Genomic DNA, 27,982 nt, shown 5'->3' on the forward strand with positions numbered 1-27,982 from the left:
TTTTATTTGATTAATATAAAATGAAAGTACTGGATACGTGTAAAACATTTTAACAAACCCAAAACACTGTCGACAAGATGTAATTGAGGTATCTAAACTATTCATTTTGAACCATGCAATAATGTATCCCTCTCCGACTCCCGAGGACGTTAGATTAAAAACAAATTGGAGAGGGATATTTTTTTAACAGGTACGTGTGACTCAACTATCAACATGTCGCCAAAGTTGACGACTTCGGAGAAAAAAGCTTTTACAAATTTTTAATCAACCTAAATTAATTTCTTATTTGTTTTAAATGTTTGTACCTAGATAGGCACATAGTGTGCTTATACATATGCCCTGTTTCTTAAAGTGCATGTGCACTTGTCTTAGTGTAACAAACACAAATTTGAGAACCGGATTTTATGCAAAAACGAAGTGTATCTTAATACCTTTTATTTATTAAAGATCTTTATTGTTGTTACCAAAAAATTAAGTTGAAACTCAAAATCGCGTCTACGCCCCTTTAAAGTCATGTTTAAATTCATTAATAAAATTCCATGTACAGTATGTAGTTTCCGCTCTCTGAGGAAGTAGTAACCAAAGTGTGCAATTATTTGTGAGCTTCATAATTAACAACACGTGACGTCACTTACACACGGTGGAGATTGGAGGAACTTCAGCGGAGGTTTGCGATCTCTGGTGGAGATTTGAGGAACCTCAGCGAAGGTTTGCGATCTCTGCAGAATTATCTGTGAGCTTCATAATTAACAACACGTGACGTCACTTGCACACGGTGGAGATTTGAGGAACCTCAGCGGAGGTTTGCGATCTCTACAGAATTATCTGTGAGCTTCATAATTAACAACACGTGACGTCACTTGCACACGGTGGAGATTTGAGGAACCTCAGCGGAGGTTTGCGATCTCTGCAGAATTATCTGTGAGCTTCATAATTAACAACACGTGACGTCACTTACACACGGTGGAGATTTGAGGAACCTCAGCGGAGGTTTGCGATCTCTACAGAATTATCTGTGAGCTTCATAATTAACAACACGTGACGTCACTTGCACACGGTGGAGATTTGAGGAACCTCAGCGGAGGTTTGCGTTCTCTGCAGAATGTTTGCGTCTTGTGTTGTTTCTTCTTCCTTGTTCAGTATAGTGCCTGAACACCAAAGAGAACTGTACAAAGTGAGATGATCTTCACCACAGCCTCCTATCTCCACAAGAGTAAGACTAGGATCAGTTTAGGCAGGCCATCCACAACTACCATAATCTGTGTCTAATAAATGGATGTGGGATTTTTCTTACCTTGGTGTCATTTTGAAAGGTTAGTGAAATAAAGTATTCTGCCATAGGCGTTTTGAAAATCTAACTTGTAAATTAAAGAACTTTTACTGGTATATGTAAACAAAAACATGGCACGAGCCTTGTTTACATAACAAAGAATTGTGAGCTCTGTATCCCCCATGTACATCGACAACCATCGTCGCAAGCCACGACTGGAACGTACGCCCCTCTTCCCCTTCACCTGTGGCTCTCTGCGTGACAATTTCTTTGTTTCTCATAAATATGCATGAAGTGATTCGGCCAATCGCTGAGCTTCTGAGCAAGACTTAATGGGAGATTTTTAAAAACTGTTTATAGAATGCGGTTATATTACTCTGACCAATCAGAACGCTTTTTCTTCCACTAACAAACGTGAAATCATTGTGTACATGTGGCAGTTATGAAGATGCAAGGATCATGTTTTTCTGTAACTGAGAACAGACGGTGAGAAGTCTTTAAGCTACCGTGTGTTTCTAATGAAATATTCAGAGACGATCAACGAGTGTTGTGTGTTGGTAACTATAAACACTCTTTGTTGCCATGATCTAACGTAGTCCATATGAGTTTGGTTGTTACTTTGTTGTCTATATAAGTCTTCACACAATTTTGTGATATGTGAACGTTACGCAGCTATGTGGTCTATGCGGAATTTGTTTGCCATGAAAGGAATAAGTATTTTTTCTATCCCATTTTGAAACTCGGGAAAACAATGATGTTGCATCTTACAAGATTGAAGCCTCAATGGTAAATCACGCCGGTTTTTGGACAGAAATCAAAAGATTCGCATCGATCTCTCTGCTTGTTCATGACATGCAATAACTTTTACCACGACTACAGACATCTACACCAATCTGCCTCAGGTCAATATGATGTCATAATGTCTATATTCCTACATTGCCACGCATACAAAAATATAATATACATATAGAAAATTGTTTGATGCAATATTTGACATATAGTTGTATTCAAATATGTAACACGGGTACAAAAACAAACGGGTAACAAGACAACTATTGAAGCACCCGTCAAATTCGGCCTCAGCTTCTTGGAAACCATCAAAATACGTAATATATCCCATTTAGAAATCTTCATGTTTTGATATTGAAGCTTATAATTTCCTGCATTCAGTCCTTCATTCTGGAAAGTTAAGGATATTGCCAACATTGTAGATAATATTCCATGGCATTAGATAATATCCCATCTCTAAAGAAATGAAACAACTCATTTGTAGAATGTATTTAATGAAAGAACAAGAGTACCGCAAACAGTACATAATACGCCAGTGAAAATGCTTTATTCATAGGGTGTTTTGTAGAACTTTCTTCAGGTAGTATCAGCCATCAACAAGCTGTGACATACTTTCTTTGCATAATATGGATCTTTTCTAAAAATGGACTAAGTTCAACAACCTGTAATTTTTTGTAAAAAAAAATAAAATAAAGAAAATCCAAAATCCTTGCCACATGTACATCTTCCATATTCATAAAGTATTCTGTAAAATAAGACGGTCCTCACTTAAAATCTGTAGAAGGAGAAAATAAAAGATAAATCAGGTACTCTCTATGCAATATTTCCTCAAAACTGACTAAGTTCAACAACCTGTAATTTTCTTTTTAAAAAAAAATGAAGGAAATCAAAATCCTTGCCATATGTACATTCAAATACCCTGTGAAATAAGAAGTTCCTCACTTGAAAACTGTGGAAGGAAAAACAGACAAATCATGTACTATCTATGAATTCCTAACAAGAAGCCCATGGGCCACATTGCTCACCTGAGTCACCTTAGCTCATATCTAAAGATTTTCCCTATATATTCGCATTCAAAACTTTGATCCCAATTGTAGCCCCAACCTACTCCCGGGGACCATGACCTTTATAAACTCGTATCTGTACTAAGTCTGGAAGCTTTCATGTAAACATACACTTTTCTGGCCCAGTGATTTTTAATAATTTCCCCTATATATTTGTATGTAAAATTTTGACTCCCTACTTTTGCCCCATCTAATACCCCTGGGGACCTTGATATTGACAAACTTGAATCTGCACCATGTCAGGTAGCTTTCGTGCAAATGTAAACTTCTTTGGCCCAATGGTTCTTAAGGAGAAATTCTTAACTATTTTTTTTCTATCTATTAGTAATGTAAAACTTTGATCCCCTATTGTGACCCCATCCTAGCCCCAGGGGTCATGAGTTTAACAAACTTGAATCTGCACTATGTGAGGAAGCTTTCAAATTAATCTCAGCATTTCTGGCTCAGTGGTTCTTGAGAAGGTTTTTAAAGATGTACCCTATATATTTGTATGTAAATCTATGATCCCATATTGCCACCACCTCAACTTACTCCTGGGGTCCATGATTTTAACAAACTTGAATCTGCACTATGTCAGGAAGCTTTCATGTAAATTTCCACTTTCCTGGCCCAGTAGTTTTTGAGAAGATTTTCCTATATATTTCGTATGTAAAACTTTGATCCCCTATTGTGCCCCCCCCCCCCCCCCCCCAAGGAGACATGGTTTTAACAAACTTGAATTTGCACGCACTGTCAGGAAACATAAGCTTTCATGGCTTATTGGTTCTTGAGAATATTTTTCCTATCAATTTGTATCTAAAACTTTGATCCTCTATTGCGGCCCCATCCTACCTCTGGGGCCAGGGGACATGGTTTTAACAAACTTGAATCTGCATTATGTCAAGAAGCTTTCATGTAAATCTCAGCTTTTCTGGCTTAGTGGTTCATGAGAAGAAGTTTTTAAAAGATTTTTCCTTTATATTCATATGTAGAACTTTGATACCCTATTGTGGCACCATCCTACCCCCGGGGGCCATGATTTTAACAAACTTAAATTTGCATTATGTCAGGAAGCTTTCATGTAAATTTAAGTTTTTCTGGTGAAGTGGTTCTTGAGAAGCAGTGTTTTAAATCACCCCACCTTATTTTGCATTTTTGTGATTATCTCCCCTTTGAAGGGGGGCATTACCCTTCATTTGAACCAATGTGAAAGCCCTTCACCCAAGGATGCTTTTGGCCAAGTTTGAATGAAATTGGCCCAGTGGTTCTGGAGAAGTCGAAAATGTAAAAAAGTTTGCAGACAAATGGCGCACAAGTGATCAGAAAAGCTCACTTAAGCTTTCAGCTCAGGTGAGCTAAAAATTGACTATTAAAGTTCAATAACCAGTAATTATCCAAAAAATGAAGGAAATAAAAATCCTTGCCACATTGCACATCTTCAATACCCATATAAACTGTCTGTAAAATGAGAAAGTTCTCACTTGAAAACTGTGGGAGAAGGTCACTGCATCAACAAATCATGTACTCTCTTTGCAATATTTTCTCAAAACGGACCAAGTTCAACAACCTGTAATAATCTCAAAATATTGAAGAAAATCAAAATCCTTGCCACATGCACATCTTCAATATCCATACAAACACTCTGTAAATCAAGATGGTCCTCACTTGAAAACTGTGGAAGGAGTTAGCCGGACAAATTATGTACCCTTCATATAACAATAATTTTCAAATAAAGGGGCAAAACTCCTGCAAGAGAGGTTGAAATGGATCAAAATTGCAACAAGATCTAGAGTGATCCACAATGAAGCTACATAGCAAGTTTCAGCTTGATATGTGACAGAGAAATGAAATTAGAAACAGAAAACCCAGAACAGATGGACATACAGACATCACTGTACCAATACCATAATACATCCCATCTAAAGACAGGCATAGAAAATAGCTCAATGTATTTCCATTATATCAATGTAAAAATAAATAAATTGTGTTTTGCATTAGCACTCTGTACATGATCATGACAAAGACAGAATGATCACAATTACATCAACATAAACATATAAACATAACATGCTTGTAAGGTTAGCTTTTAAGACATTTGAAAAACAGTATAAAACTAGCAAATTAAAATAGAGTATCTTGTTTTATTTACAGTTCATACATGTATAAGTTTTTATAATAGTTACTATACATGTATAAAAATTAGTTACCTTGTGGTTCTAGAATTTGTAATACATATAATTAATATATTACTAAAATGGAATTCAAAACAAGATGTGTTTGTGAAACACAAATGCCCCCGAAAATGGCCAATTCCGAAGATGGCCAAGGTCACAAGGGCAAATATCTTGGTACCAGTAGAAAGATCTTGTCAAAAGAAATGCTTATGTACAATATGAAAGCTCTAATATTTACCATTTAGAAGTAATGATCAATGTAAAAAAAAAAATTAAAAGTAGGTCAAATGTCAAGGTCAAAAGGTTCAATACCTACGGAAAGGTCTTGTCACAAGGAATACTCATGTGAAATATCAAAGCTCTATCATTTATGGTTCAAAAGGTATTTGCAAGGTTAAAGTTTTCAAAAAGTAGGTCAAAGTCACGGGGTCAAAAATGTTGGTACCCAAGGAAAGGTCTTGTCACAAGGAACACTCATGTGAAATATCAAAGCTCTATCACTTATTGTTCAAAAGTTATCAGTAAGGTTAAAGTTTTCAAAAAGTACGTCAAACTCCAAGGTCAAGGTCACGGGGTCAAAAATGTTGGTACCCACGAAAAGTTCTTGCCACAAGAAATACTCATGTGAAATATCAAAGTTCTATCACTTATTGTTCAAAAGTTATTAGCAAGGTTAAAGTTTTCAAAAAGTAGGTCAAAGTCACGGGGTCAAAAATGTTGGTACCCAAGGAAAGGTCTTGTCAAAAGGAATACTCATGTGAAATATCAAAGCTTTATCACTTATTGTTCAAAAGTTATCAGTAAGGTTAAAGTTTTCAAAAAGTAGGTCAAACTCCAAGGTCAAGGTCACGGGGTTAAAAATGTTGGTGCCCACGGAAAGGTCTTGTCACAAGGAATACTCATGTGAAATATCAAAACTCTATCACTTATTGTTCAAAAGTTATCAGCAAGGTTAAAGTTTTCAAAAAGTAGGTCAAACTCCAAGGTCAAGGGGTCAAAAATGTTGGTACCCACGGAAAGGTCTTGTCACAAGGAATACTTATGTGAAATATCAAAGCTCTATCACTTACTATTCAAAAGTTATTAGCAAGGTTAAAGTTTCAGACAGAATGACAGACAGGACAAAAACATCTTCGATCTCGGGGGCATAAAAATAATTTATAATAGATAAATTTATAATATTGTTCATATACAGTAACTTTTTAATACAATATAAATATATACAAAAAACGGTTAAATTACTGAATTACACTATTCTGGAAGACAGACATCGGAGTGCATGATAGATTGAAGAAATTTGGGAATCAGCAAATCGTTTGTTCACCCCCATTACAATGGGTAATTTAGGAATACATAGGGTATGAGCACAATGCATGCGTACCTCAGCTTTTAAAAATGAAGAAAAAGAAAGAAGGATATCATGTTCAAAGGATAAACTATGTAAAACACTGTGATAAAATTTGACGTCGCAAATTGTGCCACAAAGCACAACCTTATTGTAAAAGAATTAATTTTCTTAAAGTACAAGTTGAAATTTTGGGTATTGGTCAACAATGGTATAATTGGCAATATACTACAGTTTTTATAAAATTAAATTGATACTGGAAAAGTTATAAGTCCAGTTCATGGAATTTTGGGACAACCATCGTAAACATGTCATTGATTTATACATGTATGTATTTACATACACTCCAATACATTCTGAAGTTATAAAATATAATCGATTTAAAAATTCAGAAATGACTGGGTTGCTTTACAATATTATTCATCATAGAAACAGCAGTACAAGACATATAGAAAAATGTAGAATTTTTCAGAAAACCCCCCAAAACAAAACAAAATTAAAATAACTAAATACACAGGAGCACTTTTAAACTTATTATCACATACATGTTATATTTTCAATATTTTTATAACATCTATAATGTACATGGTCTGAAAAATGTCAAGTAACAGCTGTGAGAGGAGTTGGTTACACAGAGTAGGTACATGTATCATGCTTAAAAAATAACAAAATTCAACTACATCACGTACTTGTAAATTTTTCAAAGAATGTCTTATCACTTCCAAAAAGACACATGCACATCTTCAATGCTTTCATAACAGCTGTACAAGGTCTGAAGGATGTCAAATAAATGATGTAAGAGGAGATGATTACAAAAATAAATACCATCTATTCAAGATATGCTTAAAAAAGTTCAACCACCTGTAAATTTTTTGAAAAATGTCTGATCACTTTCAAACAGACACATGCACATCTTCACCGTAGCCCATATTTTAAAATGTTTCCAATATATATGTATCTGCATCTAAAACTTTGATCCCCATTGTGGCCTCAACCTACCCCTGGGGGCCATGATGTTTACAACCTTGAATCTGCAAAATGTCAGGAAGCTTTCATGTAAATTTGTACTTTCCTGGCTCAGTGGTTCTTGAGAGGAGGATTTTTAAAGATTTTCCCTATATATTTGTATGTAAAACGTTGATCCCCATTTATGAACCCATCCTAACCTTGTTAAATTTGTTCTTTCCTGGCCCAAGGGTTCTTGAGAAGAAGATTTTTAAATGAACCCACTCCAATTTAGCATTTTTGTGATTATCTCCCTTTGAAGAGGGCATGACCCTTCATTTGAACAAACTTGAAAGCCCTTCACCCCAAGGATACTTTTTGCCTAGTTTGGTTGAAATTGGGCTAGCGGTTCTGGAGAAGAAGTCGAAAATGTGAAAAGTTTACAGACGGACAGCCAATCAGTGATAAGAAGAGCTCACTTGAGCTTTCAGCTCAGGTGAGCTAAAAAATTTGATCCCCTATTGTGGCCCCATCCTAACCCCAGTGGTTATGATTTGATCAAACTTCAATCTGTACTCCCCGAGGATGCTTGCATATTAATATGAGTATTCATGATCCTGTTGTACTATTTTTAAAGATCTAATTTTCCCATACATATCTATGTGAAACTTTGATTCCCTATTGTGGTCTACCCCAGGAGACCATAATTTGAATCTAATCTGCACTACCTGGGAATGCTTGCACATTAATATGAGTAATCATGACCCTGTTATTCTTGAGAAGATATTTGAAGATTTATCCTATATATCACCATGGAAAACTTTGATACCTTATCGTGGCTCCATCCTACTCCCTGACGCCATGATTTGAATAAACTTGAATCTACACGTCTATGTCAAGAAGTTTTCATGAAAGTTTCAAATATTACCTCCTGTTTGAGAGAGCATTGCCCTTCATTTGAACAAATCATGAAATGTGAATCTCTTTTACCAAAGGATGATTTATGCCATGTGTGTTTGAAATTGGTCAAGTGGTTGTTTAAAGATGCCACAAAATTTGCATTATTTCTTAATTATTTCCAATTCAAAAAGCATGTTGCACTTCATTTCAATAAAATTGAATCCTCTTTACCTAAACATGCTTTGTGGCAAGTTAAGCTAAAATTAGCCCTTGGTTCTTTAAAAGTCGAAAATGTTAAAACATTATGGATAGACAGATGTATGGCATACAGTGATGAGAATTTTCAGCTCAAGTGAGGTTTTAAAAAGTGCAGAAAACTGATTTACTGGACTGATAGAGTGCAAACCATAAGTCCCATCTGCTCTGCCTATAGGGGACTAACAATTGTTATAATTTATCAATTGTAATTATAAAAGAAGTATCTTCATCCATGTCATTCAAGTCATATTTTTGAACGAGTGTCATGTCGGATGTAGTAAGTTGAGAGTCAGCAATACTTGACATGTTTGTTTCATCCGGCGGAACGCCATCAATTCTTGACTTCTTTGATTCATCAGGAGGCAAGTCAACACTGGTTAGTGTGTTTGATTCATCAGGAGGCAGGTCAACACTGGTCTGTGTGTTTGATTCATTAAGTGGCAAGTCAACACTGGTCATTGTGTTTGATTCATCAGGAGGCAAGTCAACACTGGTTAGTGTGTTTGATTCATTAAGTGGCACCTCAACACTGGTCTGTGTGTTTGATTCATTAAATGGTAAGTATACACTTCTCGACTTGATTGATTCGTCAGATGGACACAGTCTGTATTCACTTCTCTTGTTGAAAAAGCTTACACACTTAGTTTTCCAGTCTTTCCAATAATGACCAATGAAAAATCCCAAAATTAAAGTAATAGGTAACAATGCATACAAGTGTGTTTCTTTGCTCCCTGTACAATCATCCTTTGCTGCCTTTTCCTTTTCTGTTAGCAAGCCTCCAAATTTAAAACATTGAGGATATAGATAACTCTCTGTTGACTTATAGGTTGATTTGCAGGGAGAACATGCGTGTTCTGTACATAGTTCATTGTTGGATTGCATTTTTTCCCCCCCTTCATTATACTCTAAACATTCTCCAAATACAAGTTGTTTATACTCACACATAATGTAAGTTTTATTGGCAGTGCTACTGGGAACATAATGGAGGTATGTTTGCTCTTCACCATCAGAACAGTCACACTGACAAGTTAGGTTTTTAGTAAACTCCACAAATTCACATTTATTCCTAGGTATTACTAGCACTTCTTTTAAGATTCCTACTTTGCATTTACATTTTCTGTTTGGCTGCAAGGACAGCTGAATGCTGGCAGCAAGGAAAATCAGTCCATACACCACTCTAAATAACATCCTCTGGCTACGACAACCCTGAAAATAAGCATCAAAATAAGACAACAGTTTTAGGAGGAGTAACACATCTTCACAATGCTTGACTTCCTTTTGAAACACAAATGAAAATATAAATATTAGCAACAATTATGTCATTTGTGCATGAAGCCCCTTAACATCTTGCAACACAACTTTATGATTTAATCCACCCCTTCATTTAACGTGGGAAATAAAATGCAGTCACTTCACTTTAACAAATATGACAAGAAAGTGAAATAAAAAACCATGTGCCATTTTAACACGTAACTAGCGTCCTTGACATTCAAAGCATGGATCTTGAAATTCTACATTACATTCACACTCAGTCTACGTGACAACTTGTCTTACTAAATGAACATCACTGGAGGTTATAAAGTCATAAATGCATATCAATAGTTGAATACTTACTCAGTGTAGTGCCAAAGACCTTTTTCATAAGAAAAACAAATCTATCGTACTTTCGGTTTAGGAAGCAATCAGGACAACTCGCCCCGAAGACAACTCGCTCCGTCATCGGGACAACTCGCCCCGTCATCGGGACAACTCGCCCCTAAGATAACAGGTGCACTATATCGATAAAAAAAACCAAACACTCACCCCCACCCCCCCAACCCCAAAATTTTCTCCGTATTGGAGACATTTAATCAATTAGCTGAAGATCAGCAAACATAATTTTCCTTGCCAATTGATTTATGAAAAATAAAACTTTTTCTGAAATGCAATAATCAAACTTGTGTATAATTCTATTAGAATTTACCATTCGTGTTAAAGTATGAAATAAAAAGACGTATCTTTATAGGGTTAAAAGTGTAAATAACACACACACACACACAAATAAAAATAAAATGTGATAATATATTTATATATAATATTGGGGGCGAGTTGTCTCAAGAGAAGGGGGACGACTTATCCTTAGAGAGGGCGGGTTGTCCTAAGGGGGGGGGGGCGAGTTGTCTTGGGGGCGAGTTGTCCAGCATTCATCGTAACTACTCGGCTATTTCCGTACAGGGCCGGAATCAATCTCTACCCAGAGTTATCGTTCCCGCTACGCTCCACTTGCAGGTTGCATCACTCTATTTATGTGGAGGTTCACGTCGAATCATGGCCGAAAGAAAATAATTCCTGGAACTTTGCATGTTTTATGGGACTTTCCTTATGAGGTAGGCTCTCCAATTTTTTATGAGATGTAAATTCAAGTATTGTGTTTGAAATTTTGTGAGTAAAAACCATGAAAGAAGGATTTAAATATTTTTTTGAATTTTTGTTGTAGAGGTGGGTGATTTGGCTTTTGACCAGCTGATTTTGCACGTGCTTGACTTCGATGTAAACAAACTCTCACGCCTTGCTGGATGGGTGTGTATTTTTTGGTATGAAAATGCTCATTAAGAACTGTACTACATGATGTGAAAGTACAACTTCTGAAAAGTTTACTTTAAGGCAGCAGGGTCAGGTCAAAGATGAGTAATTTTGGTAAGAACATATAGGCAAAATTAATAGAGTGGTGCAACCTGCAGCGCAGCGTAATACGCCCTCTGGTGAGAGATTGGGCCGGAATGGAGATACTGACGGTGGGCGGTAAATCTAGTACTGCCGACTCTCGACTGTCCCGGATTGCGATGTTTTATAGATTATATTAAAACCGGAGAACAGAATAACTTCATATTTCTTGGAAACAATCTCTATGTCCAAATTGATTCATACAATTAAAAAAAAACCAACAATATTAATTGGTATAAATCCTTAAACTGGAGATGCAGCATACTCAAAAGCGGTAAATCGAGTACTATGTTTTAAATGCCAAAACCGAAAACGGATATATACAGGTATATATGATCAAAGCATGGTACAATCAAAAATTGTGATCACATGTTCAATTAATACTTTTGATATGTGCAATTATCACAGAAATATTAAAACCCAATTTTACAAAAATGAATTCATCTATATTAAAGTTAAATAATCTATAAAACATCGCAATCCGGGACAGTCGGGAGTCGGCAGTACTAGATTTACCGCCCACTGGTACTCACATCGGGTACAAGTCAACTCGGCACCTGGTTAATTCGGCACTTGAAAAAAAAAAGTTATGAACTCGGCACCTAGTGCATTCGGACTCGGCACCTAGTGAATTCGGCACCAAAGTCTGGTCAACTCGGCACCTGTTTTGGTTTGTTTGAATTATGAATTTTTTAGGGGGTATTTGACAATATTGTTTGTCGGTCTACTATACCTAGGGGTGATAATTAGAAATAAACTTTAATGAGACAGGTATAATTTAAGATACATCAATTAAGGAATGACTTTGTTTTTATATGAATCAAGAAAAACAAATTATGAGATTCCTTTTGGTATTTAACAATATTGAGTGTTGATCTACTAGATAGGGGTGATAATTAGAAATAAAATGTTAAGAGACAGGTAATATAACATTAACCAATGGAAAACGTTCACTCCCAGACGCTTGATTTTTATCGGTGGTTAGCTGAACGCTTGAATCAAATGTAAACAATATGGCGAACCGCTATTTCGCACTGACGGTGGTGCAGTTGAAGAAGGAGCTTGCCTGTAGAAACGCCACGACGCAAGGAAGGAAGATAGATTTAGTTAGACGGTACATTTAACTTCTTTATTCTGCTGTTTTACCGAAAAGTTTCATTTAAAAAAACCCTGTAAAGTTAGGCTGTGTTAGCATATAGTCACGATAACTAGATCTGGTATGATTACATACTAGTACGCATTTCATCTCGAAAAAGATATTCGCACGGGATATTGCTTGACTTCTCAGAGTGTGGTCTACATACTTCTTTGGCTGCTATATTTGGGTTATCAGAATCTTTGTTTTATTTATCAATATAGGAATTTTAATCAACAGCTACAAAGAAAGGGATGGGGGGGGGGGGGGGGGGGGGGGTATTCAAAGGCTCATGACTATGCTTGAGTCTCATTCTGTATATAAAGCCTTTATTGTATATTCTGTCAGCATTCATAAATCTTCAGGGGATCAAACCTGAACATTTACTGTCTTAAAGGTTAAACTTGTCATAAAGTTCCCATCATTTCTTAAAATGCTACATATATGTATGTAATGTACTCTTAGTCTATCATCTTGAATGATGTATTTGCCCGTTTCAGATTAGAAGCATATGACAGAAATGCCAATTTCCAGCAGCCACCTGTTCTGTTACCAGATCCTTTGGACGTAAACTGGCCTACAACAGGATTCCAACAACTCAATTCAGAGCACAGGAAATTACTACCTTCCATTACAAGGGAACAGATAGAAGCCTATTTTCTCCATAGACTTGCTGGTATTCATGCATTGAAAGCAATGATAGTTTCCGTTTTACTCCATAGTATATCTCATTCAATTCATTCCTTGCAAATGATAAAATAACTAGTGAAATGAACATTCACAGATCTGAAATTTTTTTCCAGGTGGTACAGTTGCTAAATTATGGGGGGGGGGGGGTAGTGTTAAATAAAGTCCATGGTTATCTGCATATCATATGCAAAAATTATGGAAAATAAATACTTTTTTTTCAATTCAGGAGAGAGGTCCTTCCTTACCCTTGAAGAAATTGTTATGCTTAAATAAACATCATTTTATACACCCGGTACAGCACAGGCACTTAAATAACTTACGACCTCTGTATACTAATAATAACACATAAGTTATTTACAGAAACAAGTGCCTGTGCTGTACATGCATGTATTATGATTCACTTTTGTCATGAATAAATATATGCTATATCATATTTCAGGAGATAATGAAGCGGCATGTGATATCAAGGCAGTTAAGAATGGGGAACTATTGTACCAATCCGAGAGAGTTTTGGCATGCTCAGTTATCATTGAAAATGATGTATTTTTTACTGGAATAGTCAGTGCAGCCATGAAAAATAAGGTAATTATCAAAAATTTTATTCAACGCAATTTGATATTTAAACGTGGTATACGCTTTATCAAGTTTTGCTTTAATCAAGAATATTTTAGTAGGTATTTCCAAATAAATATTCCGGGGTATATGAATAAATAGTCAGCAGTATGACACTGAAAAACATGTACATGTATGTGTAGTTTGGTCATTTAAAAAATATATACATGTATATTTCAAACCAAATCACTGAATACTTCAAAGAAATCACTGTCTAATTTGAAAGGTTATTACAGGTCACATACAGCTATAAACTAAGGCTGGAGAAAGAATCTGGAGATGTGCTAAACATGCTTGAAAATTTTATTGAGAATGGTGAAGTGGCGGTGCAGAAATCATGTACAGAAAATTTGATGATGTTCAACAAGCCAAAGGCATCCCATAAAGGTTGGAATATAAAAATATGCATGGACAACAGCATATAATTACATAAAAGTAGAAAATTCAAATTTGAGTCAACTTTTCCATCTTTGTTGATATATACAATGTGTCATATTATATAAAATTGGGATGTACAATTAACAAATTCATGTTCTTTTTCATGCATTCAGGATCTCCAGTCAAAGTTGAAAAAATTACAATTGGGAAGAGAAAATCAGCGGTTCATTTGGATGACCCACGACCAGAAAAGTTTAGGAATGTAGAGGGCATGCAAGACCGGGTCAGAAACCTATTAATCAACTATACATCAAATACTTCTGAAGACATTGCATTTCGTTATCTTTATGAGAGAGCAGATTTGAAGGTGACTTACAAATTTTGAAAAGTCAATACTTATTTAATTTAGATTCACCATGGAATGTGACCTTGAATGTAATTAATAATACATCAGGGCATTTAGCTTTTTGGTCAGTTTGTCTTTTGAATGCCAAGTGATGGGGCTTCATATGTAAAATAAAATCTTTCTTCTTTCTCACAAAATTTGTGACCTTGACTTTTTTTTTTATTTCACTTTGCCATTACTTAATATATCACATTGGGTTTTGCATGTTTTTGTTGACCTTCGCATATGACCAATATGTTTTTAAACCTAACTATAACTTTGCCTACATTTCATGTTTATCTAGTCTTAATCTTATCTTTGAAATAATGTGTATATATAATGTGTACAGTTTTCATACAGTATAATAAAATTTTACTTATTTTCAGTCTTCAATTCATGACCACCACTACTTATCACTGCCTTTCACAGAATACTGGGTGGATAAAGCATTACAGGTACTTTCAAAATCATAAAATAATTTGGAGATGGGACTTTATGGCTAAATGAATTTTTGCTTGCCGCAGAACTGTATAAAACTATATAAGTACATGGCATCAATTATATATAAAAAATAGCTTCATGTATTACCTATCAACTAAGATCAGTCATATATATTATGACGATTTATGATTAAAGCCTTTTCTAGATTTTTTCTCCCTTTCATTGCACAGGTAACTGAATCAGAGGTGGCAAGTATTGAAAAAGAAACAAGGGGACAATCTACAAATAAGAGATGGTTTGCAGAGAGAATGTGGAGAATCACAGCATCAAATTTTGGGCAGATTTCAAGAATGACAGACAGACGTAACAAACAGAAGCTTTGTAAATCATTGATATCTATCAAGAGCCTCACCACCCCCGCAGTCACTCATGGAAAATCATATGAAAAAAAAGCAATCAAAAAGTTTGAAGATAACCACAACATAAGAGTTCATGAGAATGGTTTATTCATTTGTTAAAAAATGCCATTTCTAGGTGCAACACCAGATGGCGTTATAGATGATAAATATATAATAGAGGTGAAATGTCCTTATAAAGGGCGGAAACAAGAAATCAACACAAACACAATGGAATATTTCACTTATTTAGAGGTAGTGGGTGGGGAAATCAAGCTGAAAATATCTTCCAATTACTATGATCAAATTCAGGGACAACTGTATATAAGTGGCAGACAATTTTGTTTTTTTATTGTGTATACACTAAAGTCACTATTTGTAGAAATTATTGAAATCAACAGAGAATACTGTGAAATGTGCCTTATACCAAAACTGGAGTCGTTTTATACAAAACATTACAGACCTTTCATTGCCCCAAATTTATAAATGATTGCAAATTAGGCCAATTAAAGTTAATTGATAGATTATCATCCCCGCCCGCCCCTCAAAAAAGGGCCCATCCCGATTTTTTAATGCAAAAATTATGATTTCAAACAAACTTGCTTCCCAGTGACATGAGTGAATGATTAAAGTCACAGAATGTTGTTTTATATATATATATATATATATATATATATATATATTCTACTAAGGAATCTTTGAATTCCGTACTTGATTAACACTTTGTGTGATGTCTGTTTTCATTAATTTTTTTTTCTCAGGAAATAAAAATTCAAAAATTATATTCTCCCACCCGCCCCATTTTTTTTTTTGACCCCAGATGATAATCTACTAATTAGGTTGAATTGGCCTTACTTTGAAACCACCTCCTTCTGTACTACTTAAATGTATGCTACAAATGAAACAATATATTTCCATAAAATTGACTACATGTTGTGAAGTATTGCAGGGAACACTTCAGATTGCCTAATAAAATAGCCCCCAATATGTAATCTGAAATTTTGGACTTTTCATTATGTCAATATGGTGTGATATATTCTAAATTTAAAAATATTAACCAAGGCAATAGCTTGGATCAGTATTTTCAAACTGAGTAAATATCAGAATAGAGAGAAATTTTATGATGGTGAATATCTTACAATGCTAACAAGCATATCTTATATGAATTATATTTAGATAAGTAAATGCTAGTGTCACTACCTTCATATATATATTATTCATATATGTATGAATTCAATAAAACCAATTGTCGAGGACTGATCAACATAAAATGTGATTAATTCACAAGAAATGATATGAATTGAGAAAATCTGTTTAAAACTGCACATCATCATTTAGCCTCTTTTGCTTTAATATCATCACAACTTATGCAAATTTATCTACAATTGACCTTCTAAAATTGCTTAGCACAAAGCAGATATAAATGATTCGGGATCCAAGCTGAATTTTGCTGTGACTAAGTTCATTCTTTAGAATTTTAAAACGTTTTGCCAGACCAATGACCCTTTCTACATGTATGCGTTTTGAAGCTACACGTCGATCACGTACTACTTCATGGGCTTCAAGTTGGGATTTACCTTTCAAAAATGTTGGAGTATTTACTTGAACATCCTTGTTAGCAAAGAGATCTTGCACCATGATGCCTCGATCAGCCATGATGCTGTCGCCTTTCTCAAACATACCATCTTTCAATAAATCAGATCTTTCAATAATCATTCTATCACTTGCAGACCCACCATAAGCATCGGAAACATATGACACAGCCCCTCTGGGAGTCACTCCAATCATTGCCTTTATAGTATTTCTATGCTTATAATTTGACCAAGTGATGGACTGAGCATTGACGTCTGACGGCTTCTCAACTGGTATTTCGGTGGCATCCAGTATAACCCTAGTGTTTGCAAACTTCTCTGCAAAATTTGAAGGCATAAAATCTTGAACTGTGTCTTGAGATGGCCATATGTTCATTTCCTTTAACTGGAAATACAAAAAATTTATCCAGGTTGTTACAATCCTAGATACAGTTGACACTGAAACTTGAAAGAAAAGTGACAATTCAAAATCCTCTTTAGCCTGTCTCAATTTCATCAAAGTTAAAAAAAGTTGATCCCTTGGTTCTAAAGTTACACATTTGTAATCTAATTCATTCACACATGGACCAAGACAGTGATAAAATATCATAAACTGATCGTAATTACTGAAACCAGTGTAATACGAAACAGCATCTGCATTATCTTTAAAATTTTCAATGGAACATTTCATAGCAAAGGGATTTTGCACAAATTTTTTTCCTAGATCCTGGATTTCTGTTGGTGTTTGATCAGCCTGCCCAGTCTTTACTGTATGATCTATAACCACTTCTTGCTGTACACCTGTAATATACATGTACAAGTAAAAATAGGTGGATATTTCATGTGTCTTACCAATACAGTAACTCGCTTAAATCTTTAACTGAAAGTACAGAATGTTTTTCAGTTCTTTTGATGTGGTGTATGTTCTTTTTTCCCTTTTGGACTTAACCTAACATAACTTAAATGCCCTATCTGCAAATTTCTGACATTGCATATATTTGTGGACTTTTACATTGTGACATAATAGTTAAATGGCCTATCAAAGCATTATTTTACATGCAGTGGATATGGCTAAATGCAGACTTAAAGATTCCTTTATGTCTGTGCATGTGACACAACAAGCACTAAAGTATCATCATTATACCCATGGCCATAATGTCAGGTTCCTCCAATGGTTGGTTTCTCCTCTTAAATCTTAACTGTCTTGGGCTTGGGCCAGAAATTTCCTCCCCAGGGATCAGAATGGAAGGAACAGCATCTTCTTTAAGGCGAAGGCGGTCAGCTGAAAACAAAATTTCATTATCCTTATAGCAAGATGATGGTTTGCTCTTTCAATTTTCTTAATTTTTGAAAGACCTTTTCATTTTTTGTTATGAGCTTGTTACCAAAAAAATAAATACATGAATTAAAAGGCATATTTTAAATCACTTAATTCATGTTTTTGATTGGATAAAGTTTAAAAACATTTATTTTTTTTGGTCTTCAAAGGCAAAATGGGGTAGGGTTTATTTAAATATATTTCAACTTTTGAATATGCTAATTGTAAAATCTGGCATACAAATGATATTATGAATGAAAACATTAAGGTACAGTGTCCCCTTCCATCTATGTCATACATTTTGTGACTAAAAAGTGAATTGTTAATGCTTTAATCTTTAAAAAGTCAAAAGATAACTGATTATTGTTGGTAATTAAATTATTCCAACACTAATATTGCTGAATATTTATTGTTAGGACTATTCTTTGCTTTACATACACTTTATGTATGGTTATTTGGTTATCTTAGCAAGATTATTATAATATCACTTGCCTGTCATTACCATTCCCTTCGTCATTCTGAAATATAAAAGAAAACAGAAAGCAACACGAACACATGCAAATCAAATAAATGCAATGTAATTCAAAGTTCTTGCACTTGTATGTACATACAAGCAATATGAAATCATTAATGCAATACAGGATAGGAATTGCATCATCTGAACTGACTTTATTGTTAAGAAGACTGACTTGTTCTAAGAAATAGAGGAAGGAAGCTCTAGTATATAGCCAGAATTTATAAGTGATGAGCCCTTTTATCAAAATTTCCAACACGCAACAAGAAGCAATTACTTGGCCTGTATTTATGACATCAAATTGAAACTCAAATTGAATATGAATAAAAACGGAAGACAAATATCATCATTAAGTTTATAAAATGTGTTTTACATTGATAATGATCGATATTATGGCTTCTAACCTGACGTGTCCCTGTAATCACTTTCGCAGAAGTGAAGGTGGCAAACAACATCTGCATTCTTAGGCTCCCACAACTTTTTTGATTTCGGATCAATTCTTTTGATTGCAACAATCCACTGAAAACGTTTATATTTGTCTTTTGGGAACTGATGTCCACCATAATTACTACAGAGCGCGAGCGGCACAGAACAACGCTGTGGCATGTCGACGATCACTTGCTTCGCGCTTTGTTTACCGTGGATTCAAGCGTCTCAAACGCACAGTTAACCACCGATACCTCATCGTCATAAAATGAAAAACCAAACCGGACGGGTGTTTTCCATTAAGGGATGACTTTGTGTTGGTAGGAAGCATCATTCCAAGAGGCGAGTCATCAAAGAGTCTATCTAATTCTCTGTTCCAGAAGAAGGCAAAGTCATAAACAGAACTCTTCAATGTTACTTTAAATATGACTTCGTGAAATTCAGGCTTGAATACCCAAGACAGTATGGAGCTGACAAGATACATCTAAATCAGAGCGGCCTACAGCACTATTTATCCACGATAAAGAAAGTCCTCCGCTACAAATAAAGATTGCAAGATATAGAATAACAAAGGCCCTTTTAAGGGCCACAAAATTATTTCGAAAAGGAAAAGCCTTTTATACGAATATATCAAGAAATGCGTTTCAAATTATAAATGAAAGCGGAGTAGATTTCAATTCGCTTTTCAATTGATTTAAACAAATGGTTAAAGATTGCAAGATACAGAATAACAAAAACCCTTTTAAGGGCCACAAAATTATTTCCAAAGGAAAGTCTTAAAGTACACGAAATATCAAGAAATGCGTTTAAATCAGAAATGACAGCGGAGTAGATTTTTAAAAAAAATGGAAATTCGCCTTTTAATTGATTTAAATAAATGTTCATCTTGTCTTTCTTTTACGAAATATTTAACAAATTTAAAAAAATTTAAAGCTACAGTGCATAAAAAGTTACTTAAACAGAATGAAACAGTGAAAGATGCTTATGCATGCTATAATCTAGAGACCAAGGGTAGTACGAAATTTATTTTCTGCAATTCTTTCAGTTTTACGATTTCCCCTCAATGTAATTACATGTAGCAATATGCTTGGAGGAGTTCGAGATAACAGAACTTTAACATTTTTGGAAAGTGAGTATAGTCACAAGATAAAAGACGTCACGGATAAAAAGCAACATTTACAAATTTTATGAAATTAGGACAGCCCATAGGTTTAATTTTTTTTGTTTTTTTTTTTTTTTTGTTTTACAAAGAAATAATAAACATACGATATACATAACGTATATGCAATGCAGGTTAGGGAAAAATAAATCTTCCACGCTCAATTTCAATCCAATGTGAGGATAAACGATATTTACTGATATATTGTACGTACATGTCTGATATTGGTTTTGTAATGTAACGTGCGAGACCCGAGCGATCTCCTTGGGATCGTACTTGGTTTGCCCAAGTCTTATAAGGATAATAACGAATGCAAAATATACAGATAATGGACACTTGTCTAGTGTAAAACAAATTCAAATATACAGATATGCTTGTGTTACTTGCCTAGTGCTATAATTAACAAAGAGAAATCACTTATGCCTATTTTAATCAAGGTGCTGCCTCTTGGCTACCCACACAACTTGGCAGCTTGCCACTTGGCTTACTCACACAACTTGACAGCTTGCCACTTGGTAGCTTGCCACTTGGTCACCCGCACTTGCCACTTGGCTTATGCAAACACTAGTATAGCCACACGACCTGTAGTCAACTTGGCTCTCTGTGATCACTTGGTCACTTGCCACTTGTCAAACAGTAGTATAACTGTGATAACTACTTACACTAGTACTAGTTCTGACTCTAACAACTATGGTCCCTAGTTTGTAATTAAGCCTGACAATAATTCGTCGTCATGCAAGTTGAACACGTCAATTCACACTCTAACACCCCGGCCATTTTCCTACATAAATAATCTTTACGTCAATAAGCATAATTTTCTATAGGCAAGAATCCGATTTTTGAGCTTACTTTGCTCATCTGAACCAAACATTCATTTTCATCTTATTTATATACATACAGCATTTTAACTAACGAACATTGACAAAAAATATGATGGGTAACTCATTAATTTCAATTTCAGATAAATTTTGTTGTACAGTGTATATTTAGTTGTATGTCACCTGTGAACATACATACAGCACATTGTTCCTTATTGCTAAAATATTATAAATTTTTTTTTTTAGATCTTTAGATCTCTTAGTTTTTTTTTAATTGTTTTAATTTTTGGTAAAATAAAATAATAAAAACCCCAAACATTTTCTCTGATCTTTTGACATCATTCCATAACTTAATTGTTGATGGTAAAAAGATATAGCCTGCAATTGTTCTAGTGATTTATATAAACACACCCATTCTCTGTCACTCATAATAAGTGCATTTCATGTTTCTATTTGCTGAAAGAATATAGTAGTCTAATGTTACCCTTCTTTCATATAGATAAATAATCGTAAATAACAGAAAAATAGAGGTGACATACATGTGCATGTAGTTACTATAGAAAAAGGCATTTCAAAACGAAAATTCATATGCCGCAATTTAAGAACTTTGAATGGAAACAGAGTCTTGGGTATATATTCCATGTAGCTGGAAAACTACTCCTTGAACGGAGAAAAAAATATTTCTGGCATGACATTCTATTGTTACGCTTAAATATCATATATCAAATATTAATATTGATTACGTTTTCTACATTTGTAATAATAATAGCAATTCTGATATATTTTTTCAATAAGTAATTGAAATATATCTCTATTTGCATTATAATATGTCCATTGTTTAACAAAAGGGGGCAGGTCCCACCCACCCCACTTCCTCGATTCTACATGCTTGATATTTTATAGAGTCGCAAATAAAAAGTAACAAGTTCTCCTCCGAGAGTTGCATCTTACGTTAAATTGCAGATGCTATGTACGTTATCAATGTATGTACTTCTTCTATACAAATGATCTATTATGAATAAAACTTTTATTACATCTTATAGAACCACATGTACTGATTCTGAGCAACGTTGTATCGAATTGGAAAACCGCTATAAAACATTCATATTCCTTATGTTATGCGTTAATTTGATTTCACGGATACTGAAATCTTCTTTTTAAAAGGTACTTACAATGTAGCTTTATAGAAAAATAATAATATTGTATCAAATAATATGAATAGTTGATATAGAAGTCGGGATTTCACATGCATACAATAAAATTATCGGCTAGTTAAAATGTAAGTTATTATTACAATTATTTTTGCATTGATTTTATTTTTATTCTCACAGACAAGTGCATTGCATGCAATACGATTGTTCGCCCCAGACAAGAGGCCATCCAGTGTGATGGATGTGAACTATGGCAACACAGAGCATGTAATACTGGTATGATTTTATAAGAATGGAAAGCAGTTGTATAATAATGATTAAAAAATTCCATCAAATGAACAATGTAAAAGAACACAAATTTTAATAATATGACAGGAATCAGCCGTGACCAGTATAAACGAATAGGGAAACTGCAAGAAGACCTCCAGTGGGTTTGCGCCCGGTGCTTGGAAAATCCTACTGATACAGAAGAGGTACTGGTATACGTTATATTTACATGAATGCAATAACATTAACAACATTTGTATTAAACATCTTGAAATAATTAAGAACATATAATTGGAAATTAGTAACGAAATATTCTTGACATTTGCTTCCACATAGGACAATTAAGGTTTTAAAATGGATGGATTAATTCTTCATGTCAGGAACACTCAGTAGATGAATCCCTATTAGACACTTCTATAAAAATATATTATATTCTTTCAGTCTGTAGCTGCAGCTGATGCCACATTTTACGTGTCTATAGCCTCACATGGTTCATCGGTTGCTGGTGATGAAGATGAACAGGAGGGTACATATACAGTAAGATTGTAAAAAATATACAAAATGTAATATTATAATTAGCATACTTGATTCTGAAAAATCCAGCCGACTCGAACTGCGTATACCCGGCGACGCGCTGACAATCCAATGACCCGGCTAATGAAAATGACGTTTCATGCAACTTTCAAAAATATAACCAGGCGCGTAGCTACGTTTACGTCAAAACGCCCGGGCGTACACATCCAAAAAAAAACCCTATTAAATGCTACAAACATAGGTGAAAAATAAGTGTCTGCAGTATCTGCGGTACATTAATCTCCTCCGGACCCCCTACCAGCACATAGAACTTTCCTTGAACTAATCATGCTCCTACCGGATGTACTTAATATGCGTGTTTTAGGGCATGCACCATACGTAAATAGGTAAGAAAATATCAACATCCGGTGTATTTTTAGAAGCGGAAGCACGTGCATGTAAATTTTCAGTAAACGATGTCTTGGCGATTTCTACCTTCCCTGAGTCTAGTAAGGCTACGTACATGGCGAAAAGTAGAGTTTGAAATTAAAATTTTACTTATCCACCTCAAGAAGAAAATTCATATATGAAATTAAAAATAGAAGAATTATCAGACGGTGAAGTAATCTAGTTACATGCTCAGTGGGGGCGCTATAGGTGCCAAACGAATGAAAGAATCATCTTGACTTACAACAAATTTTGATTTCCTTGTTACGGAATCTGATGTCTCAATATAGGCCATGCCATTGGCAAAATAATCTCTTCAGGATTAGCATTCCCCCTCTTCAGTCAAGAGCTTGTAGTCTTTGTACAAAATATTGTATGCAGAGGGCTGGATAAAAACACATTTAGCTTAGCACATCAGATGATTTTTAAATTTTGATATAAATGCAAGCAAGTGGACAATAAACATTGTTGAATGTGGTGTAGGGGCAATAAGTAAAACAGTTCAGACAGGCACTGCCCCATCTGCCAGAACAAGTCATTATTGAATCTTGACGAAGATAACTGATTATTTTCTTTTATTGTGTGGGGGTTTGTATAGAAATGGGAACTAAAATCAAGTGTATTCCCTAAATTTGAAAACTTTAGAGATAAGAATGCATATTTGAATGAAATTCTCTTTGAAATATCATTTCAAAAGCCGAGAAAAATTTAAAAATCTAACGAAAAATTACGTTTAATAATGAAAACAATCAACCGGAAGTAGTATTTTTCTCAAAATTTGCTGTAAGGAAATATGATTTACCCAGAAAATGAGGAAAAAACTCTGAATCGGACTTACTGCAACTTAATCGTCAGAGGAAATTCAAGCTACTTACAAAAATCGAAGATTCAAATCAAAATATCCTCATAACAATTATTAGTTTAATCACCGAGTTGGGAGTATATCAATCTCTTTAATCACAACCAGTCGAAAATATTAAAAAATTCATTTCTTGATCAATTTGTATTAAAAAAATCCCAACGAAGCGCTTATTTATATTCTCTCAATTTCTGATCAGTGTGCATGTGCAAAGGGAAAATCCCGTCTGAAAATAGAAATGCGCATACCTGATAGGGTCGTATCAATATATGGCCCGCTTCAATGTTGCGACGTCATAGGTCACCTAATTTGCATTAATTATTCATAGTTACAAGGAGCAAGGAAAGTTCTATGTGACCAGGGCCCTGCCCTGGATCCGCTGGGGGCCTTGAGCGGCCCCCAGACCCCTCGCCTACAATAGGCATGCACATTAATTAACTCAGGCTACGCCACTGATAACACAGAGTGGATACAGTTTCTGAAATTGCAAAAATAGCGCCATGGATGCTTAAGGGACCACGTACTTCATCGATGAACACATAGAACATCAAACCCGATAAAAGCCATTCGATTTTTAATCACTTCTCGCATTGATGAAACAAACATTTGAATAACGAACATTGTTGCCACAAGTAGTATATATGTCTATTGATCCCCCATCAATAGACATATATACTACTTGTGGCAACAATGTTCGTTATTCAAATGTTTGTAAACAATAGAATCACTGACCTTGACGGCTATTTTTAGGACTGTCTATTGTTATCAGATGACCTACTTTAAACAATAGATCAAAGGGTGGAGGTAAACAATAGATCAAAGAATGAAAGGGTGGGGGGTAAAAAAAAAAGGGGGGGGACAATGGATCAAAAGGGGAATACTAAAGGATGGGGGGAATGAATAATACCATGAAAGGATGGGGGTGAACAATAGATCAAAGAGGGAGGGGTAAACATGAGATCTGAGGGGACAATACAATGGATCAAAAGGGGAAGACGTGGGGTAAACAATGAGTACAATAAATCAAAGGGAATACGCAGGAATGTGACAAAAGGGGAAAACGTGGGGGTTGAACAATATATCAAAGGGATGGGGGGTAAACAATAGGGACAAGTGATGAAAAGGAGAATACTAAAGGATGGGGGGATGAACATATCCGAGATTAAGGTATATTACTTTTTGCTGCAATCGTATTGATCGTCTTTTCATGTGGAGTATACTATCAAAGTCGCTTCAAATCACTGAACCTTATCAGCGAACAAACACCTTTACGACTGAAATCCACCCTACATGTCATATCAAATCATCCGACCTGACATTGCAAATTCCTTTCCATTGTGTACAATGTAGTTTAGGTTATTTACTCTACATGTGGCGCCCTACATGTTAACTAAGCAAATAAAAAATGAAGTATACTGTACACTGTATATTAAAGATATGCGGTGCAGATAACGGTATTATGCCCTACATGTTAACTAAGCAAATAAAAAAATGAAGTTTTGATAGCAGTTTTAATAGGGTCTGTAAGTCTCGTTTGGTTTCACTTTCAGTTTTACTACTTCCGGGTACAACAACATGTGAAATATATAAAGTCGTAACAGAGAATCGGCGCTAATATGTAATTTGGTGTATTGTTAAGCGATCGGCTGCATACATGAGACTGGGAAAACCCTGCCATGTAGTTTATTTAGGTTCCTAGTCGATGCTACAGTAAGGAAGCGGTGGATACAAAGATGTAAGTACGTAATATTATCACAATTCAACGAATAATCATGTCAAATTAACACACGTGTGTATAAACTGACAGAATATACTGGACGTGTTGTTTAGATATTTCAGAGGGGGTAGGCCTACAAAAGATTTTGACAGACGAACTGATAAAAAAAAAAAAATAAGAGCAAAAAATCACATGTACTACAATTTCATAAAGGGGGGGGGGGTAAGTTTTTCTTCGTTATTGATTTCAACATTTATTAACATCTTTTACTTCATAATTCCCTTCTGTCTGAAAAGGGGAAGGAACACTTATTTATTGTATCAATATAGAAAAAATAACCTTGCTAGGAAAAGGGGAAAGGGTTGACAGGACACCCTTTATACTACTTGCCTTTATATAGGCTCCTGCATGATTAAATTTTGTATTGTGTTTCAAGAGAACTGGCATATATTTTTATTGTATAATTATGTAAAAGTGACACATGGCCTTGAAAAGAATGATTGTAACACTCATATTCTGTGCTTATTTCAGAAACTACAATTTTGTTGTGTAGTGAGCCACTTTAAGTCAATAAAGCACCAAATCCTCAACATTTAAAAAGGTACAGTGTACGATACAAGTATTCTAGTACATCAAACCAGGAAGTTACAACGGTTGTTAAGTTTAGTGTCAGGTGGTTTTTCTGCATTTTCTTCATTCTCATTTCAGTGTTATCTAAATTTATATGCACACCAAATACTATAATGGTATTGCTTTTGTTCTTACAGCTTCCCTTGAAGACTATGATGTTGTAAACTTGCAGTGAGAAATATACCTGCTTAATTAAAGGAAACCATCCTTGACAATTGGGAACATCATAATTGAAAGACCCTGGAAAGGTATGTTTTAGCGGTTCGTTAAGGAAAAATGAACAATGCACTTTCTATACACTGACTAGTTATCAATTTCACAGGTCAGCGCAGATTTCACAATATTCAATTACCTAGTAATTTTAGGGGGTATAAATGTTGCTGTATACACCATTTTCTGTGGATATTTTTCATATATTCATGAAATTTTGTTTGAAGGGATCATGAACACTGTTGGGAGTGTCCATTCAACTGAAATATAAAAGTCAGAAGAATTGAAGATTGCAATGGATGCAACAGAAGTGACCTAATATGACCAAATTGATATGAATAGCCAGTTTTTCGCTTGCAGTAATGACAAGAGTCGCCACAAAGAAAAGACCTTAATGTGTATTACACCTAATGCAGCTTATTTCCAATCTGTATGCTGGGTACAAATCTAATTTGGCAATTGTGAACCATTGTGGCATTTTAGAGAAGTTGCAAGTTGGTGATATATTCCTGGCGGACAAAGGATTTTGTATATTTGACAAACTTCCAAATGACATGACACTTAATATCCCATTCTTTCTTATAAATAAATCCCACTTCTCAAAAGAGGATGCACAACTTTGCTATAAAATTTCCAGATGCAGAATCCATGTTGGATGGGAAAATGAGAGAATAATTTTTTTTAAAAAATTCCTTAGCCATATTCTATCATAGTATAGATATTGATCTGAAAAATATTTCAGATTTGTGTGGATCATGTGAATTTGCAGGTTCCCCTTTTGAAGGAGATTGCAGATAAATCCTACAACTTATTAGATTAATTGCATGTATATATATACCTTAAATCTGTACATATCTGCCACATTGAATTTTTAAAGTTAAAAGTAATAAATACCATATATGCAATATAACTTTTCTAC

At 34.8% G+C, this 27,982-nt stretch overlaps 3 protein-coding genes across 9 annotated transcripts; 2 read left to right on the top strand and 1 right to left on the bottom strand.

Moving 5' to 3' along the window:
• Nucleotides 1–1,074: 1,074 nt before the first annotated feature.
• On the top strand, nucleotides 1,075–27,973 carry LOC125662172 (uncharacterized). Of its 7 annotated transcripts, none has more exons than XR_008797930.1 (9): nucleotides 11,007–11,090; nucleotides 11,201–12,097; nucleotides 22,601–22,696; nucleotides 22,796–22,893; nucleotides 23,129–23,224; nucleotides 26,057–26,245; nucleotides 26,755–26,824; nucleotides 26,991–27,101; nucleotides 27,291–27,973. XR_008797930.1 is itself a non-coding variant. In XM_056146989.1 (7 exons), exons 1-5 carry the CDS (start codon nucleotides 1,277–1,279, stop codon nucleotides 26,102–26,104), a joined length of 375 nt encoding a protein of 124 aa, XP_056002964.1. In that variant the 5' UTR covers nucleotides 1,075–1,276; the 3' UTR covers nucleotides 26,105–26,241; nucleotides 26,991–27,101; nucleotides 27,291–27,973. The 7 variants fall into 7 exon arrangements, 1 of the variants encoding a protein (XP_056002964.1); XR_008797932.1 differs by having other exon boundaries at nucleotides 11,201–11,297; XR_008797931.1 differs by having other exon boundaries at nucleotides 11,201–11,283.
• Nucleotides 2,534–10,457, bottom strand: LOC125662390 (uncharacterized). Its single transcript, XM_048894594.2, has 2 exons — nucleotides 10,339–10,457; nucleotides 2,534–9,930 (listed from the first exon to the last, which is right to left on the bottom strand). Exon 2 carries the CDS (start codon nucleotides 9,910–9,912, stop codon nucleotides 8,914–8,916), a length of 999 nt encoding a protein of 332 aa, XP_048750551.2. The 5' UTR covers nucleotides 9,913–9,930; nucleotides 10,339–10,457; the 3' UTR covers nucleotides 2,534–8,913.
• Nucleotides 12,202–16,455, top strand: LOC125662639 (uncharacterized). Its single transcript, XM_048894925.2, has 7 exons — nucleotides 12,202–12,541; nucleotides 13,063–13,238; nucleotides 13,692–13,834; nucleotides 14,101–14,251; nucleotides 14,416–14,609; nucleotides 15,014–15,082; nucleotides 15,299–16,455. Exons 1-7 carry the CDS (start codon nucleotides 12,441–12,443, stop codon nucleotides 15,584–15,586), a joined length of 1,122 nt encoding a protein of 373 aa, XP_048750882.2. The 5' UTR covers nucleotides 12,202–12,440; the 3' UTR covers nucleotides 15,587–16,455.
• Nucleotides 27,974–27,982: the final 9 nt, after the last annotated feature.

This window comes from Ostrea edulis, chromosome 8 (genome assembly GCF_947568905.1).
Source record: "Ostrea edulis chromosome 8, xbOstEdul1.1, whole genome shotgun sequence".
Lineage (NCBI taxonomy): Eukaryota > Metazoa > Mollusca > Bivalvia > Ostreida > Ostreidae > Ostrea > Ostrea edulis.